The 24530-nt window shown below is 42.1% G+C and overlaps 1 protein-coding gene across 3 annotated transcripts in view; it reads right to left on the bottom strand.

Moving 5' to 3' along the window:
- Positions 1–18992: 18992 nt before the first annotated feature.
- Positions 18993–24530, bottom strand: part of Gk2 (Glycerol kinase 2) — a 64508-nt gene continuing 58970 nt past the window's right edge. For 2 of the 3 annotated variants that reach the window (XM_073980793.1, XM_073980792.1), the window contains exon 3: positions 18993–24524. In XM_073980793.1, coding sequence (XP_073836894.1) covers positions 23419–24524 — 1106 coding nt within the window. In that variant the 3' untranslated portion in view covers positions 18993–23418. The remainder of the gene's footprint in view (positions 24525–24530) is intronic. The other variant, XM_073980794.1, reaches the window with a different exon arrangement.

Here is a 24530-nt window from a genome sequence, read left to right as displayed (position 1 = left end):
CCCCTCCGATCAAAGGTATTCCACGCAATGTCTGAATTTGGTATCCCCGCAAAGCTCATCCGGCTTTGTAAGATGACTTTAACTGATACTAGGTCATCAGTTAAAATTGGAAAGAACCTCTCCGAAGAATTTTGTACCAAAAGAGGTTTCAGTAATACGAGATGCAAATGTCAAAACAAATGGCACAATTTACACCAATAGCCACATGTTACTTGCTTATGCTGATGACATACACATCGTGGGACGATCAGTAAAGGAAGTAACTGATACCTTTAGGAAGGTCGAAGCAGAATCTGAGAAAGTGGGTCTGGCGGTAAACGGCGAAAAGACCAAATTGAGCTCGGACCAACTGTGGAAGTTGGTACCTACGATTTTGAGGTGGTTAAAGACTTCGTCTACCTCGGCACTGCCATAAACACAACAAACAACATCAGTTGTGAAATAAGAAGAAGAATTGTATTGGCCAACAGATGCTACTATGGTCTAAGTAAGCAATTTAAAAACAAAGCCACATCTCGTCAAACAAAAATAACACTATACAAAACGCTGATACTACCCGTGCCAATGTATGGCTCTGCGCAAGCAGATAAGGCAGTGCTTGGTGTGTTTGAGAGGAAAATTCTTCGAAAGATCTACGGGCCGATTTGCGTTGACGGTGAATATCGACGTCGTATGAACCACGAGCTATATAAGCTATACAAAGACATGCATATAGTTAAACGTATCGAGATGCAACGATTGCGTTGGCTAGGCCATATCATGAGAATGAGCGATGATGAACCCACTAAAAAGGCGTATGAATACATGCCACATGGCGATGCACGCAGAATCGGCAGGCCTAAGCTTCGATGGAGCAAACAAGTGGATGAAGAAATAGAAAGGCGCGGTATTCCAAAAAGTGAAGCGAGAAACAGAGAGGAATGGATTTCTCTTCTTAGTTCGGTCTATGGAACAAATGTTCTGTAATGGGCCAACTAAGTAAGTAAGTAAGTACCCTTTTGTTGAACAGGTGCGATATGGTCCCACTTCTCTCATATCAATGAGAGCACGCCGATTCATATTGGGTCAATGGTACCGACCTACTTTTTATCGCCGAGTCCGAATGTCGTGTCCTACGACACCACTTGTAGATAAGTTTTTTATGGCTGAAATACTCAGGAAATGTCGCCTACATTACACTGAGCGGATTTGCCACCGCCAAATATTTTGATGTTCAGGTCAAGGATTGAACCTCAGTAGGTGTAAGGGCAAGACGCAAGTTAGAAGTATAAAATACTAAAAAATTATTTGAAGGTTGATAATGAGTTATTTTTTAGAAGATCATCCAATAGGTCCTGTTCAGAATATGGAATCGAAGGTTTTAATAGAACGGATGCTCGGTGAACTCATTATGAAGTCATGTTACAACGATTATGAAGTCATGTTACCAGTATATCATAATTATGAGAGGCTATTTATGTGGAAAGTGTCCCCAGACAAAATCGTAAAGATCTTCGATAGTACGGAGTAAAGTACGCCAGTATCTACTTTTAGTTGACATTAGACCGCCCTATTTCATCACCTCTGAACGCAATACCGCGACGGCCGGTTCTATGTACCGGATTGACCCGAGGAATCATCTTCTCGGCCAGGGGCCGTCACCTCAGCAACTACTTGTTCGTGTTCGTCTTTATTTTTATTTCGGGAGCGGCATGTTCCGGAATGCCTGCTCCGGATTCTTTTGGTCCGTGCCTGGATTGAAAGTAGCCATGGTTTTGCACCGTTTGTCAACATCTCATCCACCATAGGTCGGTGTCAATGAGATGCAACGGGTGTCGAGGATGGGTTCATTTCAGGAACTGTTCAGGCTTGACCTTCCTGAGGGAGTATTACGACAGGGTTTATATTGCTTCGTGCTGCACCAACATGAACCCCAGTGAGCCTTCATCATCAACATCATCGGATTATGAAACTCCCCCGCAATCTCCCCGACAGCAGTATCAGCCGCAGCCATTAACACCGCGTATTGCTTTCCCAGTTCCTGAGGATGTGACATTCCTGCAGTTTAACTGCGATGGTCTTCGAACCAAGATCAATGAGATCGTGAACTTTATGAGTCGGAGAAATATTATGGTCGCGGCGATCCAGGAAACGAAGCTGAGCAACAACAGCAGTCTTCGGAGTTGTGATGAATACGACGTTATTCGCCAGGATCGTACGAGATGTGGGGGTGGAGGGCTTGTATTCCTACTGCACCAGTCTGTCCAGTACAGAACTATCTCGCCTGAGCTAGACTCTAGGGACCCATACTTGGAGTGTATGTGGGGTAGCGGTAAGGTATGGAACCGCCGAGATAAAACTGCTGAATGTGTATATCCCGCCGGTCAATAGCTGTGCGCCGCGTTATTTGCAGGGTGTCCCGCTGCTGAAACCTGGCAAAAATGCCAGTAGAGGTGAGTCATACAGGTCGATTTCACTTCTATCGCCAGTAGCAAAGATACTCGAGGCATTACTCCTCCCAAGTATCAGAACGTGTTATCCAGTTGCGGATCATTAACACGGATTCCGGAAGCAGCATAGTACCACAACAGCACTGCACGCCATTTCCACATATATTTGACGAGGACTCAACCAGGACAAACCATGTCACAAAACAGTGATGGTAGCATTGGATCTGACCAAAGCGTTTGTTACGGTCAGCCATGCTAGGCTGTTCGAGGATATCGAGAATACTACCCTCTGGCCTTGTCTGAAATGCTGGGTCATCAACTATTTGTGTGGTCGCCAGTCATACGTGGAATTCAGAGACAGGAAGTCCAAACCCCGTAGAGTGAAGCAGTTAGTTCCCCAAGGAGGGGTGATATCTCCGGAACTGTTTAACCTCTACCTCTCTACAATTCCACGCCCTCCCGGCGGCATTGAGTTAATTACGTACGCGGATGATTGTACACTCATGGCGTCAGGTCCCAACATCGATAACGTTTGTGACAGGCTAAATGGCTATCTCATTAATCTTGTAGCGTTTTTCCACGCGAGGAATATGAAAATATCCACCACTAGGTCAACAGACACACTGAAGCTCCCACTGAATGTGCAGGTCGACGGTGCAATTATTCCGACCTCAAACTACCCCAAAGTCCTAGGGCATAGCATACTACAGTTATCTGCGATATGCTGAGAAACAGGAACACGGTCCTCAAGTCCCTAGCCGGCAGCACTTGGGGTGCGGATGAAGAAACCTTGTTAACCACATACAACGCGAAATGTCGGTCTGTGGTAAGCTATGCGGCGCCAGCGTGGTTTGCTAACGTAAGTGATACGCAATGGGATAAACTACAAATCTGCCAGAATGCTGCCCTGAGAACAGCTACAGTGTGTCACCTCATGTCTGCAGTGGACCATTTACATGAGGAGACCAAGATCCTTCCTGTGCGTCGACACAACAGGATGTTGACGATGCAGTACTTGCTTGGATGCTATATGCAAGACCACCCAAATCACCATCTAGTGGATATGCCTGAACCCCCCAGGCAAGTTAGGGAGGATTATCGAGATCTGGAGAGAGAGGTCCAAAGATATAAAAGAGAACCTCTACATCAACGTGCATACCAGGCAGGTTTAAGGGACATTCACACTGATGCGGTTGCAGAGGCTCCGGCAGCCTACAGTGCTAATATCGTCCTCGACGATCATCCACCACCCGTGGCAGCAGAAGAACAACAGCTACCAAGACAAACGAGAGTCGTGTTGGCACAACTTAGATCTGGTTGGTGCAGCCGCCTCAATTCTTACTGGGCCAAGGTTGATGGCACTCCGAATATCTCCGCAGCATGTGGCACCAGTCCGATTACTACGCAGCACCTGTTTAACTGCCCAGCCAGCCCGACTAACTTAACTCTACTCTCTCTTTGACGAATCCTATTCAGGTGGCGTTCTTTCTAATCTTGGAGCTGGAGGCAGAGCCGAATCAATAAAGATTTACATGTACTTGTAGAAGCTGCTACAACAACAACAACCTCTGAACGCCTCACTTTGATCAATAATGGGAAAGCTAATGGTCCTAGTTTCAGAGGGTTCACTAATGACCGCTTCAGAGAATTGTCCAGCCCGCTTGATGTTCGGGTAGCAGAAAGGATGATCCGAGACATCATCACAGCTGCAGCCTCTCGCTATATGCCTGCTGGTCGAATACTCGAAGTGAAAAAAATCCAGCATAGGTTGCGAGACTAGCAAATGAGCGAGATGAGCATCGTTGAGTTAATTCTAGTGATCCCAGAGTTAGGTAGATGACACTGGAAATTAATAAGTGGGCAACGGACAAGTAACTCTCGAACCCTGGGAAGAAGGAAAATAGGACCTCAGTCACGTTTGGCGACGTTACGCTGACTGATCCAAAGAGGTGCTCAGCTTATTTGAATCGACAATTTGTCGAGAACCCCAGAGCGAAGAGAAGATTACTGCGTCACATTAGATCTTTTTTTCTGTCGAGGAGTAACCACCACACTTCACAATGGATAATGTTGCAAATGCCATTAGGAACGTTGAATCATCCAAAGCGTTAGGCCCTGACGATGGTAATGCAAAACAGATGGATGAACCGGGAGTCGAGTATCTTACGAAAATTCTCAACTTGTCGCTAACAACCCAAATCGTCAACGAAGTCTGAATAATAGTCAGGGTGGTCTCGCTACTGAAGCCAGATATAGACACTGGCAGGGGTGAATCGTACAGAGAGATTTCACATTTATCGCCCGTAGCAAAGACTCTAGAGGCTTTACACCTCCCCAGCGTCTGAAATAGGTACCCAGTTCCCGATCAACAGCATGGGTTCCGTAAGCAGCACATCAGTACAACAGCTTTGAACGCTATCTGCACACATATTAGTTGGGGGCTCAACCAAAGGTAGCCGTGTGATAGGATAGTGTTGGAGGCGCTCGACTTGTCAAAAGCCTTAGATACTATCAAGAACTCCATGCTGTTTGAGTGCGTCGAGCAGGCTACCCTTCGGCCAAGTTTTAGACGTTGGATATTCTATTACGACAGTAGTACGTGGAATTGAGGGATAAGAAATCGAAGCAACGTAGAGTGAAACAAATACAAGGCATGGCATGTGGTCGGGGCTAACCAATAACGTGCTCCGCAAAGATCTCACAAGAAAGGTACAATGCAGATCTGCCTCGCTTGAGTTAGACTCTAGGAACCCATATGTGAAATGTATTATAGCAACAGGCAATTGTGGTACAGTCGAGGTATTTTTTTTAATGTATGCTGAATGCACGTGTTCTATTCCCAGGCCAGATATGATAGAAGACTCCCTTGTCCGTTCTGGAATGTTTGTGGAACAAGAGGAAAATAACCTTGATAAAGTGCAATTGTGGGCAACGGCTACATTGGTTACTCCAGCGGCAAAACTGCTGGTGGCAAATACCACAACCCCTACCAAGCTAAAGATGACAATGGCGGTGATTGTGTCCACGCTTACCAGCTCAGCGATACCTGATTATTCCGATCATAGCACGGACTCATCCGACAGCAGTACAGATAATCCTTGGGAGTATGACAATGCAGCATCAACGAGCTAAAGGAAGCATAACTCAACATTCATTACAAGATACGTTCTTATAAGCCCTAAGATGTTGTCCTACCACCTTTCCGCTGAGGTTATTAAAATCCCCATAAATCTGGAGAAGTGCAGCATGCACTTTGACGACAAACACCTTGAGAACTTTGAATATCAAACCGTGGTCCGCAAGAATTAATGTATAAAATTAAATTGGATGCGTTGAAATTGAAAGATGGAAAAGTTCAAACAATCGCAGAAGGACTCCAGAATGTGTTAGATGTGTTAAACCTGTGGGTATCAATTGTGATTATTGTTGCCGATACCTAAATAAACTACAACCGCTCGCCATATAACTGCTAGTGGAATACCCGAAGTGTGACCAAATTTCCCAGCAGAGGTGACGGAGAACTGACACTGGAAGTTAGCCAGTTGGTCGGTGAGCATAAACGGAAGAAGTGGTTAAATCATCTGAAGTATTGCAACATTGGAGCCGGAATAAGTGAATTGCGCCGCAACGGTTAAGTCACTTTCAAACCCTGGAAAGAACGATGATAGGACCTCAGTCACGTTTGGAGAGTTCGAAAAGATGCGTAATTTATTTCAATCGACAGTGAGATAGAGAGAATGAACCACCAACTTACACCAATTTACAATCATTTTGACCCGGAACCATAGTGTTTCGGCCAGCGGCTGCCAACCCAGCATTAAACCTATGATTCTACGTAGGTCTAAATGCTGCTACAACAACAACAACAACCAATTTACAATGGATGATGTGACGAATGTCATCAGGAACGCTGAATCATCCAAAGCGTTGGGCCCTTATGGAATCTCCATGGGAGTTGGTTATCTTACGAAGGTTCTCAACCTGTCGCTCACCGAAGTCTGGAAGATGGGTAGGGTGGTACCGCTACTGAATTCAAGCAAGGATAAAAGCAAAGTCGAATCGTACAGGTCGTAGCAAAGACGCTTGAGGCTTTAGTCCTCTCCAGCGTCAGAAACAGCTATCCAGTTGCCGATCATGAGCATGAGTTCCGTAAGCAGCATAGCGCTACACGCCATCTCCACACATAGTAGTCGAGGTCTCAAACAGAGCAGCCGTGTGATAGAACAGTTATGTTGGCGCTTGTTTTACTTGACTTTGATACTGTCAAACTCTCCACGCTGTTTGAGGTTATCGAGCAGACAACCCTCCGGCCAAGTTTGAAAAGTTGCATAATCAATTATATGTGTGGTCACCAGTCTGTTTAGCCTCTACATTTCCTCTGTGCCATCCCTTTCATACGCCATTGACATCGTTATGTATGCGGAAGATTGTACGACTTGACGTCGAGTACCTTCGCCGATGTCATTTGTGAAAGACAGAACTGCTACTTGCTCGATCTTATTCCCTTTTTCCGAGGAATATGAAAATATCAGCCACTTAATATAGGGCTTCTCTGTTCACCATATGGACAGCAGAGATGAGCAGAGAATTGAATGCCCTGGTCGATTGTTGCAGAATTCTGACCCAAGACCCTACGGGTAGGATTCGACAGCATGTTCACGCCGTCGAGTAGGCAGCACCTGGCGTGCAGACAAAGAAACCTTGTTGGCCACATAAAACGTGATATATAGGTCTGTGTCCCGCAAACATAAGTGCAACGCGATGGAAAAGTATTTAAACCTGTCAGAAAGCCGCCCTGAGAACTGAACCAGTGAACCATCTGGTTGATAAGTCGAAAATTTTTCCAGTACGGGAACACAATGGAATGCTCTCATTGCAGTAATTGCTTGGCCGTTACCGTGAGACTCATCCCAATCATCGTATGGTGGATAGGACTCCCCCAATGATATAAGAGAGAACCCCTAGATCAACAAACCTATCAATCAGGTTTGGAAAGCATTCACACAGATGCAGTCGCAGATGCCATAACCAAATATCGTGTGAATGCGGTCCTCGGAATACATCCCCTATCTATCGCAGTTGAAAAGCATCAGCTGACACGACAAACCAGAATAGTTTTGGGTCAACTACTTTCAGCAACCGCGTTAGTTCCTCCAGTAATTGATGACACCGTGCAAAATATATGCCCAGCATGCGGTACAGGCCCGCACGGTACACAACACCTTTTCAACTGCCCTGATAAACATACTCAACTAACGCCATTAGAATTGTGGTTACAACCAACCGAAGCAACCACATTCCTAGATCTGGAGATAGGGCCAGAGCCTGTTTAAGCAGGAAAACGAACATACAATAATACGAGGGGAACTAGAAATGTTTGCGGCCATTTAACTTTTTTTTGGAAAGTTTGACAGTTTTTAGCCCAAACGTACTCAGGACAGTTTGACATACGATTAGCAGAGCATGTAAATGGCTATGGAAAAATTGTGCGACACAGCCGCAAACATTCAAGTTACTTTTCTTTCTAAAAGTGATCAACCTAGGTCCATGTTTTGGTATAGCTCCCATATAACGGTACCTCACGATTTTCGGTATTTTAAGGATTTTAGCTAAAACGAACTAGCTGTAATTTGACATTTGAGGCTCTCAGTGGTCACGCAACTTCTCCACCAAAAATCAAACTTGCTGTAATTTGACATTTGAATTTTTAGTGGTCACGAAACTGTTCAAACCTGCCTGATAGGCCTGTTGATGTAGAGGTTCTCTCCTATAGTGTTGGACGGCCGTCTCTAGAGCATGAATATCCTTCTTGATATGCCTGGGTGTATCGGTGGCCAGAAGTGCAATGGTGATTGGGATGGCTCTCACGGTAACACCCGAGCAAGTATTGCAACGATAGCATCTCATTATGTTGTCGTACTGGAAGTTCTCAGGGCGGCGTTCTGACAAATTTGAATCTTATCCCACTGCGTGTCACATAAATTCGGGGACCAAACTGGCGCCGCATAGCTTACCGCAGACCGACCTATCGCTTTATACGTGGTCAAAAAGGTTTCCTTATCTGCACCCCAAGTGCTGCCTGCTAGGGCATGCGAGACATGCGAGAACGACGTGAAAGTGGTATCGAATGTGACCCCTAGAATTTTGAGGCAGTTTCTGGTCGAAATTCTGCTACCATCGACCCTGATATTCAACTCTCTTCTATACTGCGCCGCCCATGTGGTGAACAGAGTGGCCGTCGATTTAGTAGCGGATATCTCCATATTCCTCACGTGGAAAAATGTGGTAAGATCGGTTAAATAGGAGTTCAGTCTCTCACAGATGTCATCAGGATAGGTACCTGACGCCAGGATCGTACATTAATCTGCATACGTTACGATCTCAATGCCGTCGGGAGGGGGCGGAATACCGGAAGGGTAGAGGTTAAACAGTTCCGCAGATATCACCCCTCCTTGAGGAACTCCCTGTTTCACTCTACGGGGCTTGAATTTCTTGTTCCTGAATTCCACATACGACTGTCGACCACACATATAATTGATTATCCAACGTTTCAGGCTTGGCCGGAGGGTTGTCTGCTCGATATTCTCGAACAGCGTGGAGTGCTTGACAGTATCAAAGGCTTTTGATAAGTCAAGCGCCACAATCACTGTTCTATCACACGGCCGATCCTAGTTGAGTCCTCGACAAATATGTGTGGAGATGGCGTGCAGCGCTGTTGTCGTGCTGTGCTGCTTACGGAATCCATGCTGATGATCGGTAACTTGATAGCTATTTCTAATGCTGGGGAAGACTAAGGCCTCAAGGGTCTTCGCCAAAGGTGACAAAAGCGAAATCGGCCTGTACGATTCACCTTTGCTGGCATCCTTACCTGCCTTTAGTAGGGGGACCACCCTGCCCATTTTTCAGACTTCAGGAACAATAAGGGTGACTACCGACAGGTTGAGAACTTTAGTGAGATACTCCACTCCCGGCTCATCCAGCTGCTTAAGCATTACCATGGAGATTTCATCAGGGCCCAACGCTTTGGATAATTAAGCGTTCCTGATGGCATTTGCAACATCATCCATTGTAAACTGTGGTGGTTCCTCCTCGGCAGGAAGAGATCTGATGCGACGTAATACTCTTCTCTTCGCCCTGTCACTCTCGGGGTGCTCGACAAACTGTCGATTGAAATAACTTGCGCAACTCTTCGGGTCAGTCAACGTAACGTCGCCAAATGTGACTGAGGTCCTATCTTCCCTTCTTCCAGGGTTCGAGAGTGACTTAACCGTTACCCACAATTCACCTATACCGGCTCCAATGTTGCAACTCTTCAGATGATTTAACCATTAGTTCCGCTTATGTTCGCCGGCCAGCCTGTTAACTTCCAGTGTCAGCTCCCTGACTCTGGGGTCGTCGGGGTTGGTTCGACGAAGCTCATCACGCTCATTTGCTAATCCCTTCGCCTCTGCATTGATGATGTGTCGGAACGTCCTTTCCGCTACCCGAACATCAGAATGATTGGGCAATTCTTTGAAGCCGTGATTGGTGAATTCTCTGAAACTCAGCCAATCAGCTTTCCCATGATTGACGAATGTGCGGCGTTCAGAGGTGATGAAATCGGGTGGTCTGCTGATGGAGACAATTATGGGGAGATGGTCTGATCCAAGGGAAATGACGGGTTGCCAGGTGACGTCGTTTGTCAGACCAGGTGACACAATGGTTATGTCTGGGAACTGTGACACGCTCCTCTAATTCTGGTAGGGGCGTCCTCATTGACCGAGCAAAACGTAGAGCTATCAATCTGCTCAGCCAGCGCTATACCCCTCTGGTGGTTTCCGAGGGCCGAATACCACATCTCATGATGCGCATTAATGACAGGCTTATAATCTGAGATACAGCTATTTCTCGGCGGCATGTATACGTTCAGCAACTCTATCTCGGCAGTTCCACACCTGACTGCAACCCCCATACATTCCATGTACGGGTCATTAGAGGCAGGCTCAAGCGAGATAGGTCTGTATTGAACAGACTGGTGCAAAAGGAAAGCTAATCCCCCACCTCCACATCTGGTGCGATCCTTCCTTATTACGTTGTAACCATCACAACATACTGAGCTGTGGTCGTTCAGCATGGATTCCTGCACCGCCGCGACCTTGATCTTCTTCCGATTCATAAAGTCCACTATTTTATCGATCTTACCTCGGAGCCCATTGCAATTAAATTGCAAAAAGGATGCATTTTCTGGGATTGGAACAACAACGGCTGGTGTTAAAGGCTGCGTATGTGGTTGTTGTCGACGGGACTGCGGGGGAGTCTCATAATCAGACGACGAGGGAGTTTCGTAATCCAATGACGACTCACTGGGGACTGTATTCACAAGGCATGCAGCAACATAGTCCCTATCGTAGTCCCTCGCGTGGGCAAGTCCAGAGCAACCCCTTAAATGCACCCACTGAAGATGCGGATGTGGCAAACCGAGCACAAATATATTGGTCCTGGATTTTCCTCCGTCCCGGCAAGGACCAAAAGAGTCCGGAGCAGACATTCCGGGATATGCTGCTCCCAGCAGAGAAAAACGAAACATATACAAAAACATGTACACTGAGGTGGCAGCCGCTGGCCGGAACGCTGATTGCATAGATGTGGAGGGATGTGGATTGTTATGTACGGTCGACATCATTGGTTGTCCTCTCCCCATTTTTTTAACATGTATCTTGCGAAGCTCCTTAGTCCTCCAACAGCCGTTTCGATAGCGTGGTACCCCAATGATTGCACGGTCATTTCCTCAAGCATTGATATACTCGCCGTAAATGCTAAAATATCCAACAGTTTAGCAACCATCACTCCTACAAAGTCCACAGTGTCACTTTTAACTTCATGAACGGGAGGAGTCCTAGAAGCAACGAATACAGGCATATTCCCTCAATAAATAATTCGAAAATACTTTGGGTTTGGTCTTCGAAAACGTTCACCATTTTTCCTCGAACTAGAGTGGGACTTCAGATGCTATCGATTAACGATTAACTATAACAAACTCTATAAAAACCGAACATCAACATGTCGTCTGCGACGCAAAAAAAAAATAATATCATCATGCTCCTGCAACTTCGGACAGTGAGCGCGAACTTCCTTGGCAAACATGTTCCATTCTGGCAGAATCATCTGGTATCCCAAATAATAGATCATTCTACCTTCGCATCAATTTTGATGTCGAATTTTGACCAGTAAAAAATATATTCTGAATCACTGTGAGACTATCAGAGTTGGAAACTATCAGCCCAATTATGAATGTCAACTTCCCGTGAATTTTCTCACTTTCTCCTGCAAAACTCACGGGGAGTTGACATTCATAATCACCCTGTATAACTATTAGGTAGTGTGTTCGTGGGAAAAAATATGTATGTATGTGGTGTGTTATTTTATCTACCAAACAATATCAGTTTTTGTGATAAAAAGAACTGACCAACAGATGGTACTTTGGACTGAGGAGCAAGGGTTTCAAAACAAAACAAGGTGAAAAGCATTGACACATGCAAATATTATTCGATAATGGCCTTTACCTCAGGGTGTAGAACAATCGCAATTAGGGGGATATATGTATGTACATAAACAAATTTATTATCAGGACAAGTTCATAAGAAATTGCAAAGATAAACAAAAATAACATTGCAACGTAAACGCTTATCGTACAACTAAGAATTAAATGAAGGTGTGGCTGTCGCCCTACTCTGCAAACTTGATAAAGAAATATCGACAAGATTGCTAAATAGAGTCTTCGAGGCGGCGATATACCGCAAATAAAGATTATGGAAAAAATGTTTTATTAAATAAAAAGGAGAAGTGTGAAGATTGATAACATGATGGATGATTAATTTATTGGATTAACTTGAATATTTTATTTTCAGAACATTTTCAAAGTGTTTGATAAAATGTCGTATCAAATGCTACATTTTTAGAAAAAAACTAGAGGCTAATTCTACGACTTCAATCAAAAATCGATATCGAATGACAACTAAATGGCAGAAGGGTGTAACTTGAATATAAAAAGAAAGATTCATGACTAAAATATATGGCACAATTTCGAATATGTGAAAGAAAATAAAAATAATAATTTCCAAAACTAGTAAAACAATGTGTCTACCTATAACAAGATATGCATAGAAAGCAGGATGATGGCCTTCCTTCTTTCATATAAGCCTGTCGAGACTCCCAACAAAACGGAAAAAAATCGTCAAATACATATATATTTATATATTTAACGGCACTATACCTCCTTGAATTCGACTTAAGGAGAAACAAACAAACAAAAAATCTAAATACAAAATATTCACGGTGTGTCTTAACCAAAATTAAATGGAAGGTGCTTACACCTGGGAAGTTTTTGCAGATTCTGAAACTACAATGCTCATAGATGAGAAATATCAAGAAACCAATAAAATTGCCGGAGGGATTTTCAAGATTTTGCTTGGAAACCGCGGGCCGTATATAAATACTTACTTACTTACTTTACTTAGCTGGCCCATTACAGAACATTTGTTCTATAGGCCGAACTAAGAATAGATCTCCATTCCTCTCTATTTGTTGCTTTGCACTCTGGAATACCGCGCCTTTTCATCTCATCATCCACTTCTTTGCGCCATCTATTCCTTGGCCCGCCAATTCTGCGTGCACCGCCATGTGGCATGTATTCATACGCCTTTTTAGCGGGTTCATCATCGCTCATTCTTATGATATGGCCTAGCCAACGCAATCGCTGCATCTCGATACGTTTAACAATATTGATGTCGTTGTATAGCAGATACAGCTCGTGGTTCATGCGACGTCGATATTCACCGTCAACGCAGATTGGTCCGTAGATCTTTCGAAGAATTTTTCTCTCAAACACACCAAGCACTGCCATGTCTCCTTGCGCAAGTACCCAGGCTTCGGAGCCATACATCAGCACGGGTAGTATCAGTGTTTTGTAGAGCGTTATTTTTGTTTGACGAGATGTGGCTTTGTTTTTAAACTGCTTACCTAAACCAAAGTAGCATCTGTTGGCCAATACAATTCTTCTTTTTATTTCACAACTGATGTCGTTTGTTGTGTTTACGGAGGTGCCGAGGTTGACGAAGTCTTTTACTACCTCAATATTATAGGAACCAACTTCCACAGTCGGTCCGAGCTCAATGGACGCATTGCGCGTCGACACCATCAACTTGGTCTTCTCACCGTTTACCGCCAGACCCACTTTAGCAGATTCTCCTTCGACCTTTATAAAGGTATCAGTTACTTCTTTTACTGATCGGCCCATGATGTCTATTACATCAGCATAAGCAAGTAACATGTGACTATTGGTGTAGATTGTGCCACTTCTTTTGACGTTTGCCTCTCGTATAACCTTTTCTAGCAGGATGTTGAAGAGGTCACACGAAAGGCTGTCTCCTTGTCTGAAACCTCTTTTGGTACCAAACTCTTCGGAGAGGTTCTTTCCTATTTTAACTGAGGACCTCGTGTCAGTTAAAGTCATTTTACAAAGCCGGATGAGCTTTGCGGGAATACCAAATTCAGACATGGCTTGGAATACCTTTGAACGCAGCGGGCTGTCGAAGGCTGCTTTATAATCGACAAAAAGGTGGTAGGTGTCGATCTGCATCTCTTGGGTCTTCTCCAGGATTTGCCGCAGGGTAAATATCTGGTCAATGGTGGACTTGCCAGGTCTAAAGCCGCATTGGTATGGTCCAATTATCTCGTTGACCATAGGCTTTAGTCGTTCGCACAATATCCCTGACACGATTTTGTAGGCAATAGGGAGTAGACTTATGCCCCTATAGTTAGAGCATACAGTCTTATCTCCCTTCTTGTGGACGGGGCACAGGATACTCAGGTTCCAATCGTCGGGTACTCGTTCTTCCTGCCAGATGATGCTAACTAGCTGATGAATACACCTTATCAGCGTGTCGCCTCCGGTTTTGAACAGCTCGGCTGGTAAGCCATCGGCCCCTGCTGCCTTATTATTCTTCAGCCGATTTATTGCTGTCTTTACCTCATCTTGGCTGGGCGGTATACATTCAATACCATCTTCTGGGATTGGGACTGTGGTATCTTCGTCGTCTTCGCTGCTATTGGATACCAACAGATTTGAAAAATGTTCTTTCCATATCCTGAGTACACTATCTGTATCAGTTACCAAATTACCTTGCTGGTCTCTACAGGAGGATGTGCCTGTACCAAAGCCATCAGTTTGATGCTTGACTCTTTGGTAGAATTTTCGGACTTCATTCTGGCTCCTGTACATCTCGATTTTTTCACACTCCCGCTTTTCCATCTCTCTCTTTTTCCTGCGGAAAAGACGTTTCTCCTCTCTCCTTTTCTCCCTGTATCTCTCTCGTGCGCTACGCGTTGCTACGGATTGTAAAGTAGCCCTATATGCCGCATTTTTCTCTTCGGTGGCAGCACGACACTCCTCATCATACCATGGATTCCTTGGTGGAGGTCTCTGGTATCCAAGTATGGATTTTGCGGCTGTTTGCATGGAGTGGGCAATGCTTTGCCATTGCGCTGATACGTTATCGGGATGAGGAGTGCTTTGATTAAGCAATTGGGCTAGTTGAGTGGAATATGCTGTGGCTATCTGTTGTGATTGCAGCTTACCGATGTCTAACTTTCGTGTTGTGTCTGTTCGTACTTTGTTTGCTACGTTTAAGCGGGTGCGTACCTTTGCTGCAACAAGGTAGTGGTCCGAATCAATGTTTGCGCCTCGGAACGATCGTACATCCAACACGCTCGATGAATGTCTTCCATCTATCACAACATGATCAATTTGGTTTCTTGTTTTCTGATCTGGAGACAGCCAGGTGCCCTTATGAATATCGAGATGATTAAATCTGGTACTGCTAACTACCATGTTTTTTGCAGCTGCAAAGTCTATCAGCCTCATACCATTGTCAGATGTTTCACTGTGGAGACTGAATTTCCCGACTGTTGGGCCAAAGATATTCTCCTTTCCAATTTTGGCATTAAAATCGCCTAGAATGATTTTAATGTCATGGGCAGGGCAACGGTCATATGTTTCTTTTAAGCGCTCGTAAAATATATCTTTGGTCTGTTCTTCCTTTTCTTCAGTGGGAGCATGAGCGCAAATAAAGCTGATGTTGAAAAATTTAGCTTTTATTCGAATTGCAGCAAGTCTTTCATTCACTGGGGTGAAGCTGGATACCAGATGTTTTAGTCTCCGACTAACTACGAATCCACAACCAAACTCATGCTTTACGTCATGGCAGCTATAATACAGTGCGTCTCCTTTAGGTGTTGTTGTGACGCCTTTCCCAATCCATCGTATTTCCTGTATGGCAGTAATATCGGTCTTGTACTTTTCAAGTACGTCTGCCAATGCGAAGACTGCACCTTCTCTATAAAGAGTGCGAACATTCCAGGTGCAGATTCGCAGATCATGGTCCTTAAAACGTTTGCGGGGTTCGTCAACTTTAGAGGGGTTTGTTTTTCTTTTCTTTCGTTTTTTTCATAGTATGCTGTTTTTTCTAGGGGAGGGTTACTAACCCGACGCCCAAACCCAAGTTTTTAACGTTCTTATGGGTGAACGCGCGGCACATGTTAGCTCACTACCTTTAACGGGTGTTAAAGGCAGTTCCCCAGGTGACACCACGAGGAGGTCAGTGTCCACTTGAGATGAAAGAGGGACCAAGATAAATCCTGGGCTTTGCCATGTTAAAACCGGTCAGGACCGTTGCTTGGTATCTTCCATCCCCTACGTCACCCGTATATAAATAGGCCTAAAAAAATGTTGTAGCTGTGGAAATTCTCCACAAGATTGACCTTTCTGATATGTTCGTAGGTTTTACCGTTTTTGAGATATAGAAGTTCAATTTGAGACAATGCACTGACTGTATCCCCTCCTTATAAAACAATATCATGCTCAGTGCGCCTTAACTAACTTTTGATGAAAACTGCTTACACATGAGAAGATTTCGCGGATTCTGAAACAGCAATGTTCATAAATAAGAAAAATAGAAAAAAACAGAAAAAAAATCGCCAGAATGATTTTTAAATAAACCGCGATCAAAATTCACAATTTTAGGGTTTTATAGGTTTTCACGATTTTGCTTAGAAACCGCAAGTCGTATCGAAATGAGTATAAAGAAAATTTTGTAGCTGTGAAAATTCTCTACAAGACTGACCTTTAGGTTTTTTTCGTAGGTTTTATAGTTTTTGAGATATAGAGGCTCAGTTCAAATGTTTCGGTTTTTATCTTAAGTCTTTAAGATTTTGCTTGGAAACCGCAAGTCACATCAAAATGGGACTTAAGAAAATGTTGAAGCTGTGTATGATTTATTTTTTCCTAGGTTGTACCATTTTCAAGATATATCAGTTTAATTTGGGAAATTGCAGTAATGACATTGTTTTATAAGGAGGCGATACAGTCAGTGCATTGTCTCAATTTGAACTTCTATATCTCAAAAACGGTAAAACTTATGAAAATATCATAAAGGTCAATCTTGTGGAGAATTTTCACAGCTACAACATTTTCTTTAGGCCCATTTACATAGAACTCGCGGTTTCCAAGCAAAATCGTGAAACCCTAAATTACCCCTAAAGTGGGAACTTAAATCGCGATTGATTTGAAAATCAATCCGGCGATTTTTTTGTTTTTTAAGTTTTCTCATCTACGAGCATTGTAGTTTCAGAATCTGCAAAAACTTACCAGGTGTAAGCACCTTCCATTTAAAATTAGTTAAAGCGCACCGTGTATTGTAATTTAAAAATAACAAAATACAGATTTTTTTCTTTAAATTTTAAAGCTTTTATTTCAATTAACGTAACATTTTTTTTGAACTTAATTTCTATAATTTATAAATAACTAATATTTACAAAATTTTGTAATAATAATTATTATAACAGTAATAATAAATGATTAAATAATATTTTATAAGTCGTTGGCATATTTGAAAGTCTTGAATGTCTAAAAATAAAAATTTCACACATTTCGTTTCTTAAAGTTATAATAAAAAGGGAAGGTTTGGTTTTATCACATATGGCTATAAAGTATTTTATAATAGGGAAATAAACAAAAGTGTGCAACAAGATAAAAACAAGCAATAATAAAAATAAACAATAACAAACAGAATTTGTTTGAAAAGGAAGTCAGTACATAGGGGTCGAATGTATGTTTTACAAACATATATAAATGATTTATATAATAAAAATGTTAAAAAAAAATAATTGAAAAAAAAGTATATTAGGATTTAATAGAATAACTTAAACTATAACAATAACGTAATTTATTAAGGAAATACTTTATAAGTACAAATCGTCACCTGAAATGCCCAAAGACGTAACCCTCAAAGGGTTACATTGAGGGTTACGTCTTTGGGCATTTCACGTGACGAAATATTACATTACAAGTTTCTGGTGTTTTTTTGTTTATTTATATAAATAATTCACAATTTTCACATGATTAAAATAAAATATTTTTTTTTTAAATCTTGAAATAATAGTATTTAGAATTAAAAAAAAATATGAAATTTTAAATATATAAAATTCTACTTTAAAAATCAAAACTTCATAGAACATTTTTTGTTCGAAATTTGTTGAAATTCAAAATATTTCTTTCCACATTTGGAAATTTTTGGAAACTAAAGGATTCCATTTGAAAAGATTTCATTTGAACATCAAGATTTTTGATTAAATGTACATAATTTAATTTGCAAATTGAATAATTTCACTTAATATTTAAAGAAGTAAGTTACTCAAAAAATTGAATTTGAAAATTTTTGAATTTCAAATGGAATCTTTTAAAATTTCTGCAAAATTCATGTGAAAAGTGTGTAAAATCGTTTTGGAATTGAGAGTACTGGAAATGGAAAATTGTGTTGCTTTTGGTAATATGTCTCTTTTATGGATTTTGAAAAAAAACCGTTCAAAGTACTTTTCTTGGAAAGTGCACTTACGAAAATTGTCACTCATATTAGACGAGTTTTAACGGTATTTCTCCATTCTGTTAAAAAGAAATGAACAATTAAACATCTTCTCTGCCTGTGTCCCAGACTGAGGGCCAAAAGACACAGGCTTTTTGGCGTTCACACGACGGAATCCCTGTCTCACTTCTCCTCTTCCGACCCCACAGCCTTGCTAGCATACTGCAGAGGCCTTAAATGGCTTTGGGGCTGTTTAAATTAAGTATATTAGTCAATCTACGTTCTAAATATCATCTTTTCCTCCGCATTCACTCTCTTATTATCTTTCTACTTCTCACCTGTCCATTCACTTTCCATCTACTTTCTCCTATCCAAAACTAATCTCCATCTCCTTAGCTTATTTTCATTCCATCACCAGTATCTATCATACCACAACCGGATCTGCAACTACTTACTTCACCTACAGTCATCAACTACACATCAATTTTCAACACTACTCAACACCCAGGATGATCACAATGGACCACAAGGTCTCTGAGTGGAGTGGCTGCCACTTACAGCAGCTGCGCATCCTATAACCTAACCTAAGGCCGTATATAATGAGATCAAAGACAATTTGAGTCGATTTGATTCCAAATCGAGTATCTCACCCACAAAAGTTCAAATATTTTTGATTGTGTTGATTACAATGATATATTTGTTTCCATACTATCACCAAGTTCCAGAATGGTCTATATGGTGGATCCATTCCTTTTGGAACCTCCCCAACAAATGTTCAAATAATGCCCAAAATTTCTAAAAAAATGTACGTTGACAAACTAAAATATGTGGTCTCCCAAGCCATAAACGGCGATAGATACAATAAAGTCTTAAATCAATATAATCCATGCAAATCTCCAGTGTCGATCACCGGCTAGGAATAAAGTCTTCAAATCTCTAGCTGGCTCATTGGAAAAATTGTTAATGAGGGACGTATAACGCCATCGATTGTTCCGTCCTTAACTACGCAACAACTCCAGTCTGAACTTCCTTCATAAGCGTCACAAAATAATGTGCCTCGAGTTGCAACGCTTTGTGTCCAAATGTCCAGTGTGGATCACCTCCATGAGGAGACCACGGTGCTGTAAACCAAGCAACATAATATGTTGCTGACTAGACTGTTCCTCCTGTCGTCCTATCTACTGTATCATCGCAGTCATCACACTGTGATGGAAGATCTACCCCTCGACACATTGGTAAGAACTTCAAGTGCTATCATGGAGGCATCGAAAGTGCTATTTGGACGTCAACAGATTGTCGATAGCGAACTCCATAGAAACGGTACATAAACAAGCGGTCTCCGAAGCCATGTAATAAAGCTCTATATCAACATCCTCCTGCAATTTCGGATAGTGAACGGCGACTTCCCAGACAAACACGTTCTATTCGGGCACAACTCGGTCCGCTTTTTAATTCCTATAGAGGATACCTGGTACCTAAAACAGTTGCCCACGTGGGCATGCAACGCGTGTTCTATTGCCCCTCTAACCCTACAAACATACATCCTACAGATTTGTGGTCAAGACCAATTCAGGTAACGCAGTTTCTCCGACTGCCCATACTCAACTCCATTCACACAAAAATGTAATATAATTTTTATACCCTCAGCATTTATGCTAACGAGGGTATATACACTTTCATACGGGCAAAATGTGCCTCATCGAAATAATGGTTTTAGGCCCCAAGTATGTTTGGACGAAATGTGTTTCAGACAATTTGGAGTCGATTGAGCAATGTCCGTCCGTCTGTCTGTCTGGCTGGCTGGAGCGCACGATAACTCTCGAACGGATAAACCGATTCGGTTCAAATTTTGGCTTTCGTAATATTTTAACCAAACTTAGTTTAAGTTCGAATATGGGCTATATCGGTCCACTCCTTCCGGTAACTTCCCCACAAAAGTTCGAAAATGTTCGGAAAATTGGTGCGTTCGATAACTCTTGAAGGGAGTAACCGATTTGGTCCATACTTCGCCCATCGTGAAACGTGTACCAGGCTTAAATAAGGTTTCAATATGGACTCAATCGATTCACTCCTTCGGGTACCTCCCACACAAAATTTCGGAAAAGTTCAGTTTAGGGCCATCTCTCGAATCGCCTTGATTTTTGTTTTAGCAACTTGTATTCACTGCCCTTCATGCGACGGTACAAGTTTCATCAGGGCCAAGTGCATACTTCCTGAGAAAATAGCCTGAAAGTTGCAAAAAACCCCTTTGACACCGTGTGTAGTGGTTGGAGCGCAAGATAACTCTCGATCGGATCTGCCGATTCCGTCCAAAATTTGGCCTTAGTAATATTTTGTCCAAACATCGTTAAATTTGAAGATAAGCCATATCGGTCCACTCCTTCAGGTACCTCCCCCACAAAAGTTCAAAAATGTTCGGAAAAATTGTTCGTAAGGTAACTCTTGAAGGGAGTGGCCGAATTGGTATATACTTTACACACCCTAATATATCTACCAGATATAGATCAGGTTCAAATATGGACTATATTTGTCCGCCCCATCTGGTACCTCCCACACAAAATTTCGGATAAGTTCACTTTAAGACCTGATATCGAAACACTTTGATTTTTGTTGAAGCAACTTGCATTCGCTGCCTCAATTACGATGGTAAAAGTTTTTTTAGGGGCAAGTCCATACTTCTTGAACAAACAGCCCGAAGAGTGTAAAAACCCCCTATGGCACCATATGTTGTGGCTGGAGATCCACTTTCATAACGTATTTTGGGAAAAAGTTTTTTCAATATACACAGGCTGAGGGTATATCTCTGTCGGCAAATCCGACTGATACTTTTTACTTGTTTTCTATGACCTTCTGTGTACAGAAGAGTCCTTAAGAAGTTGTTCTATGTATAGAAGGTTCCTTAAGAAGGTCTTATGTGTATAGAAGAGTCCTTAAGGAGGTCTTTAATGTATTGAAGGATCCTTAAGGAGGTCTTTAATGTATTGAAGGGTCCTTAATGTATAGAAGAGTTCTGAAAGAGGTCTTCTATGGATAGAAGATACCTTTAGAATACTTACTATGTATAAAATAATCCTTAAAGAACCTTCAATACATTGAACACCTCCTTGAGGAACCTTCTATACATAGAACACATCCTCTATGTAAAGAATACAGCTTTCGGAGGAGTTCTATGAAAGGAAGTCCCCGTTAGGGGGACCCTTTAGGGTCCTCTATTTATAGAAGACCCCTTCAGAAGGTTATATATGAAGATAAGCCGTCTTTAGGAGGCCTTTTATGTTTAGAATTCCATTATAGAAACTTTTTATGTTAAGAAGACACCTTTACGCCCTCTATTTATGAAGATAACCCGTCTTTAGGAGGCCTTCTATGTTTAAAATACACCTATAGGTACTTTTTTATGTTAAGAAAACACCTTTAGGAGGTCTGTAAGATAAATCGGAGAGAAAATACGGTGTAAATGAGGGAATTCTTCTTTTTTGTCGATTCTCGATCTCAACGTGCCCGTTGCTATCTGATATTGACATTCATCGAATATGCCGCTGGAAAAATAAATCGATTGTTAGACGTCATCGGTCAAATACCTTCACTTTCGACTAGTCATGAACAACCCAAATTAAAAACCTCATACTAAAGCCTCGTCTACAGAAGAAATTCATAGTTCTTATAGAGGACCACCTCTTGACGAAAAAAAGATCGGAGACATGACCTTAAACTACAGTTTTACGAAATTTTATGTAGGAGGTACTAGTGAGGAGTATATCGATATTGTCTAAATTTTTGGACCAAATCGTTTGATCCATTCGAGAGTTATCATTCGTAAGCTACAGACAGGGCTACATCGACTCTTAATTGTCTGAAAAGGATTACGTCTAAACATACTTGTGGTCTAAAACGATTATTTCATTGAGGCGCATTCTTAAAATATGGATGGCTTGTCTCCTTTTTAGCTTTGATTTATTCTGTACATGCTATCCAAAGGGGATTGATTAGCTCTTATTGCATTCCGAATCCACCTACGCCCTACCATCATTATAATGGTGAAATTTTCTTTCATTGACATGCTTTTGTTTGGAATACCCTCATAGAAGCGGAGATATTCATATATGAATTCAAGTTGACTAATTTCTCCACAGAAGTTTTTTGCTCATCCCGACCCCTCATTCCGACCCCTAAATATTATCCGACCAAAAATGAATGGACGTTTTCCAACGTTGGACCTTCACCTAACTCCAAAAAATTTCGTGACGATCCGATCAAAATTGTGATTTTTAGCGTATGCGAATATCTTGAGCCACCTCGGTACAATGATAAATATTGTGTATATTATGAACACCTGTTTAAACCAAACCATCCTTAACACTAATCATTTGCTTTTCAATGCGATGGGCAGCAATCTCTTTGAATTGGCGTGTGGTATAAATCGAGAATCTTACAACAGTGGGACCTTTATCAATGACTCCTATGATCAACGATGTTTTACGAAAATTGTCCATACTGCGGAGGACACTGTCCCCGAGGGTGCTGGGGTTGAGAGGTTTATATAGACAAACGGACTCACGGATATACAGAGCCAGATCAATTCAGCTCTTCAAGACATTAACTTGGATATGAATTAAGTCTAAGTAACCCATTCATTACATTTGATTACAATTTTTTGAGGCAAAACCAACTTTTAATACACTCCCTCTTCCACATAGCGGTAGGGTATACAAATCTGATGCACTTGGTACGGAAAAATGTATTCATGTCTATGCCACAATGAATTTATAATTTTTTTAAATGGGTCCAAAAAGATGAATTATTCAAGACGAGAAAATATGAGATAAAAAACGGACCAGGGACACCCTGTAGTACCATCAAAACCGGCTTGTTATTTCTAATGATTAAAATAGTTTGCATGAATCACTTCTTCTATATGAACTTCTTAATAATCTCACCAATTCCTTTGATGTTAAACGGAAAATATCTTTTTCGATATCCAAAAGCTAAAAAAAAACACTTGTTCCAATATTCCAGACGTCATCGATTGTTCAGCTAAATGATTGTCTATCTATAGTTCTCTAATAGTTGTAGTGTTTTATCACTATCTATCTCTAAGCCTTTACATTTCTCAACGAATGGGCCAGCATAGCGAAAGTGGCAATGAGGAATAAACTACCAGGTACAGATGAAAGCATACGATAACGTTCCTCGGTCATAGTTTTCGATTGACCACGATCAATCCAATCGAAACTACGTTCTACAGCCTTTTTCCATTTACCATAACGGCGCTTACGTTCCTCCTCGGTGCTGGTGGGCAGGAAGGTGTCATAGTAGATGTTGTCATAATGTCTTTTCTCGGGATCAAATTTACACAATTCAATACCCTCTGCCTGGGCGGCACACATGGCGGCACCAAATGCCGTTGAATCTAGCAGTTGGGAACGAAATACCGGTACTCCGGCAGTATCGGCTTGCAATTGCATTAATAAATTGTTGGAAGACAAAGCACCATCGGCATGCAGTTTGTTAAACTTGAAACCACCTTCTTTGTACATACACTCCAAAATGTCACGAGATTGGAAACAAATTGCTTCCAGAGCTGCCCTCACCACATGATGTTTGGTGGAGTATTGTGTGAGACCAATAATCATGCCACGGGCATCTTTACGCCAATAAGGTGCATATAGCCCCGTGAAGGCAGGCACAAAATAAACATCTCCCGTTGTCTGCACAGCTTCGGCATATTTCTCTGCATCGGCGGCATTTGGCATTATTCTCACTTTATTTTGCAGCCATTCTAGAGCGTGACCCGCAACAGCCACCGCACCTTCTAAGGCATAAATGGGTGGTGAATTTGGTCCCAATTTATAGGCAAGTGTGGTTAGTAAACCTCTCGAAGAGATTACGTGGGAGGTGCCGGTATTACACAACAGGAAACAGCCGGAGCGGTATGTGTTTTTGGTCTGGCCTGGTTTGATGCACATTTGTCCCAACAGCGAGGCTTGTTGATTTCCCAAAATGCCACTAATGGGCATGCCATTTAGCACCGAACGCTCATCACTGATTTTACCATAAATTTCCGAACAGCTACGGATTTCTGGCAACATATCCATGTGTATGGAGAATGTTTTTAACATTAGAGGGTCCCATTCCAGGCTTTCAATGTTCATCAATAGGGTGCGGGAGGCATTGGTGACATCTGTTATGTGCAGGGAACCTGAAA

Source organism: Musca autumnalis, unplaced genomic scaffold, assembly GCF_047663935.1.
Source record: "Musca autumnalis isolate F117 unplaced genomic scaffold, ASM4766393v1 scaffold_4, whole genome shotgun sequence".
NCBI lineage: Eukaryota > Metazoa > Arthropoda > Insecta > Diptera > Muscidae > Musca > Musca autumnalis.
The sequence above is the reverse complement of the archived record's forward strand: the minus strand, read 5'-3'. Positions and strand labels throughout refer to the sequence as shown.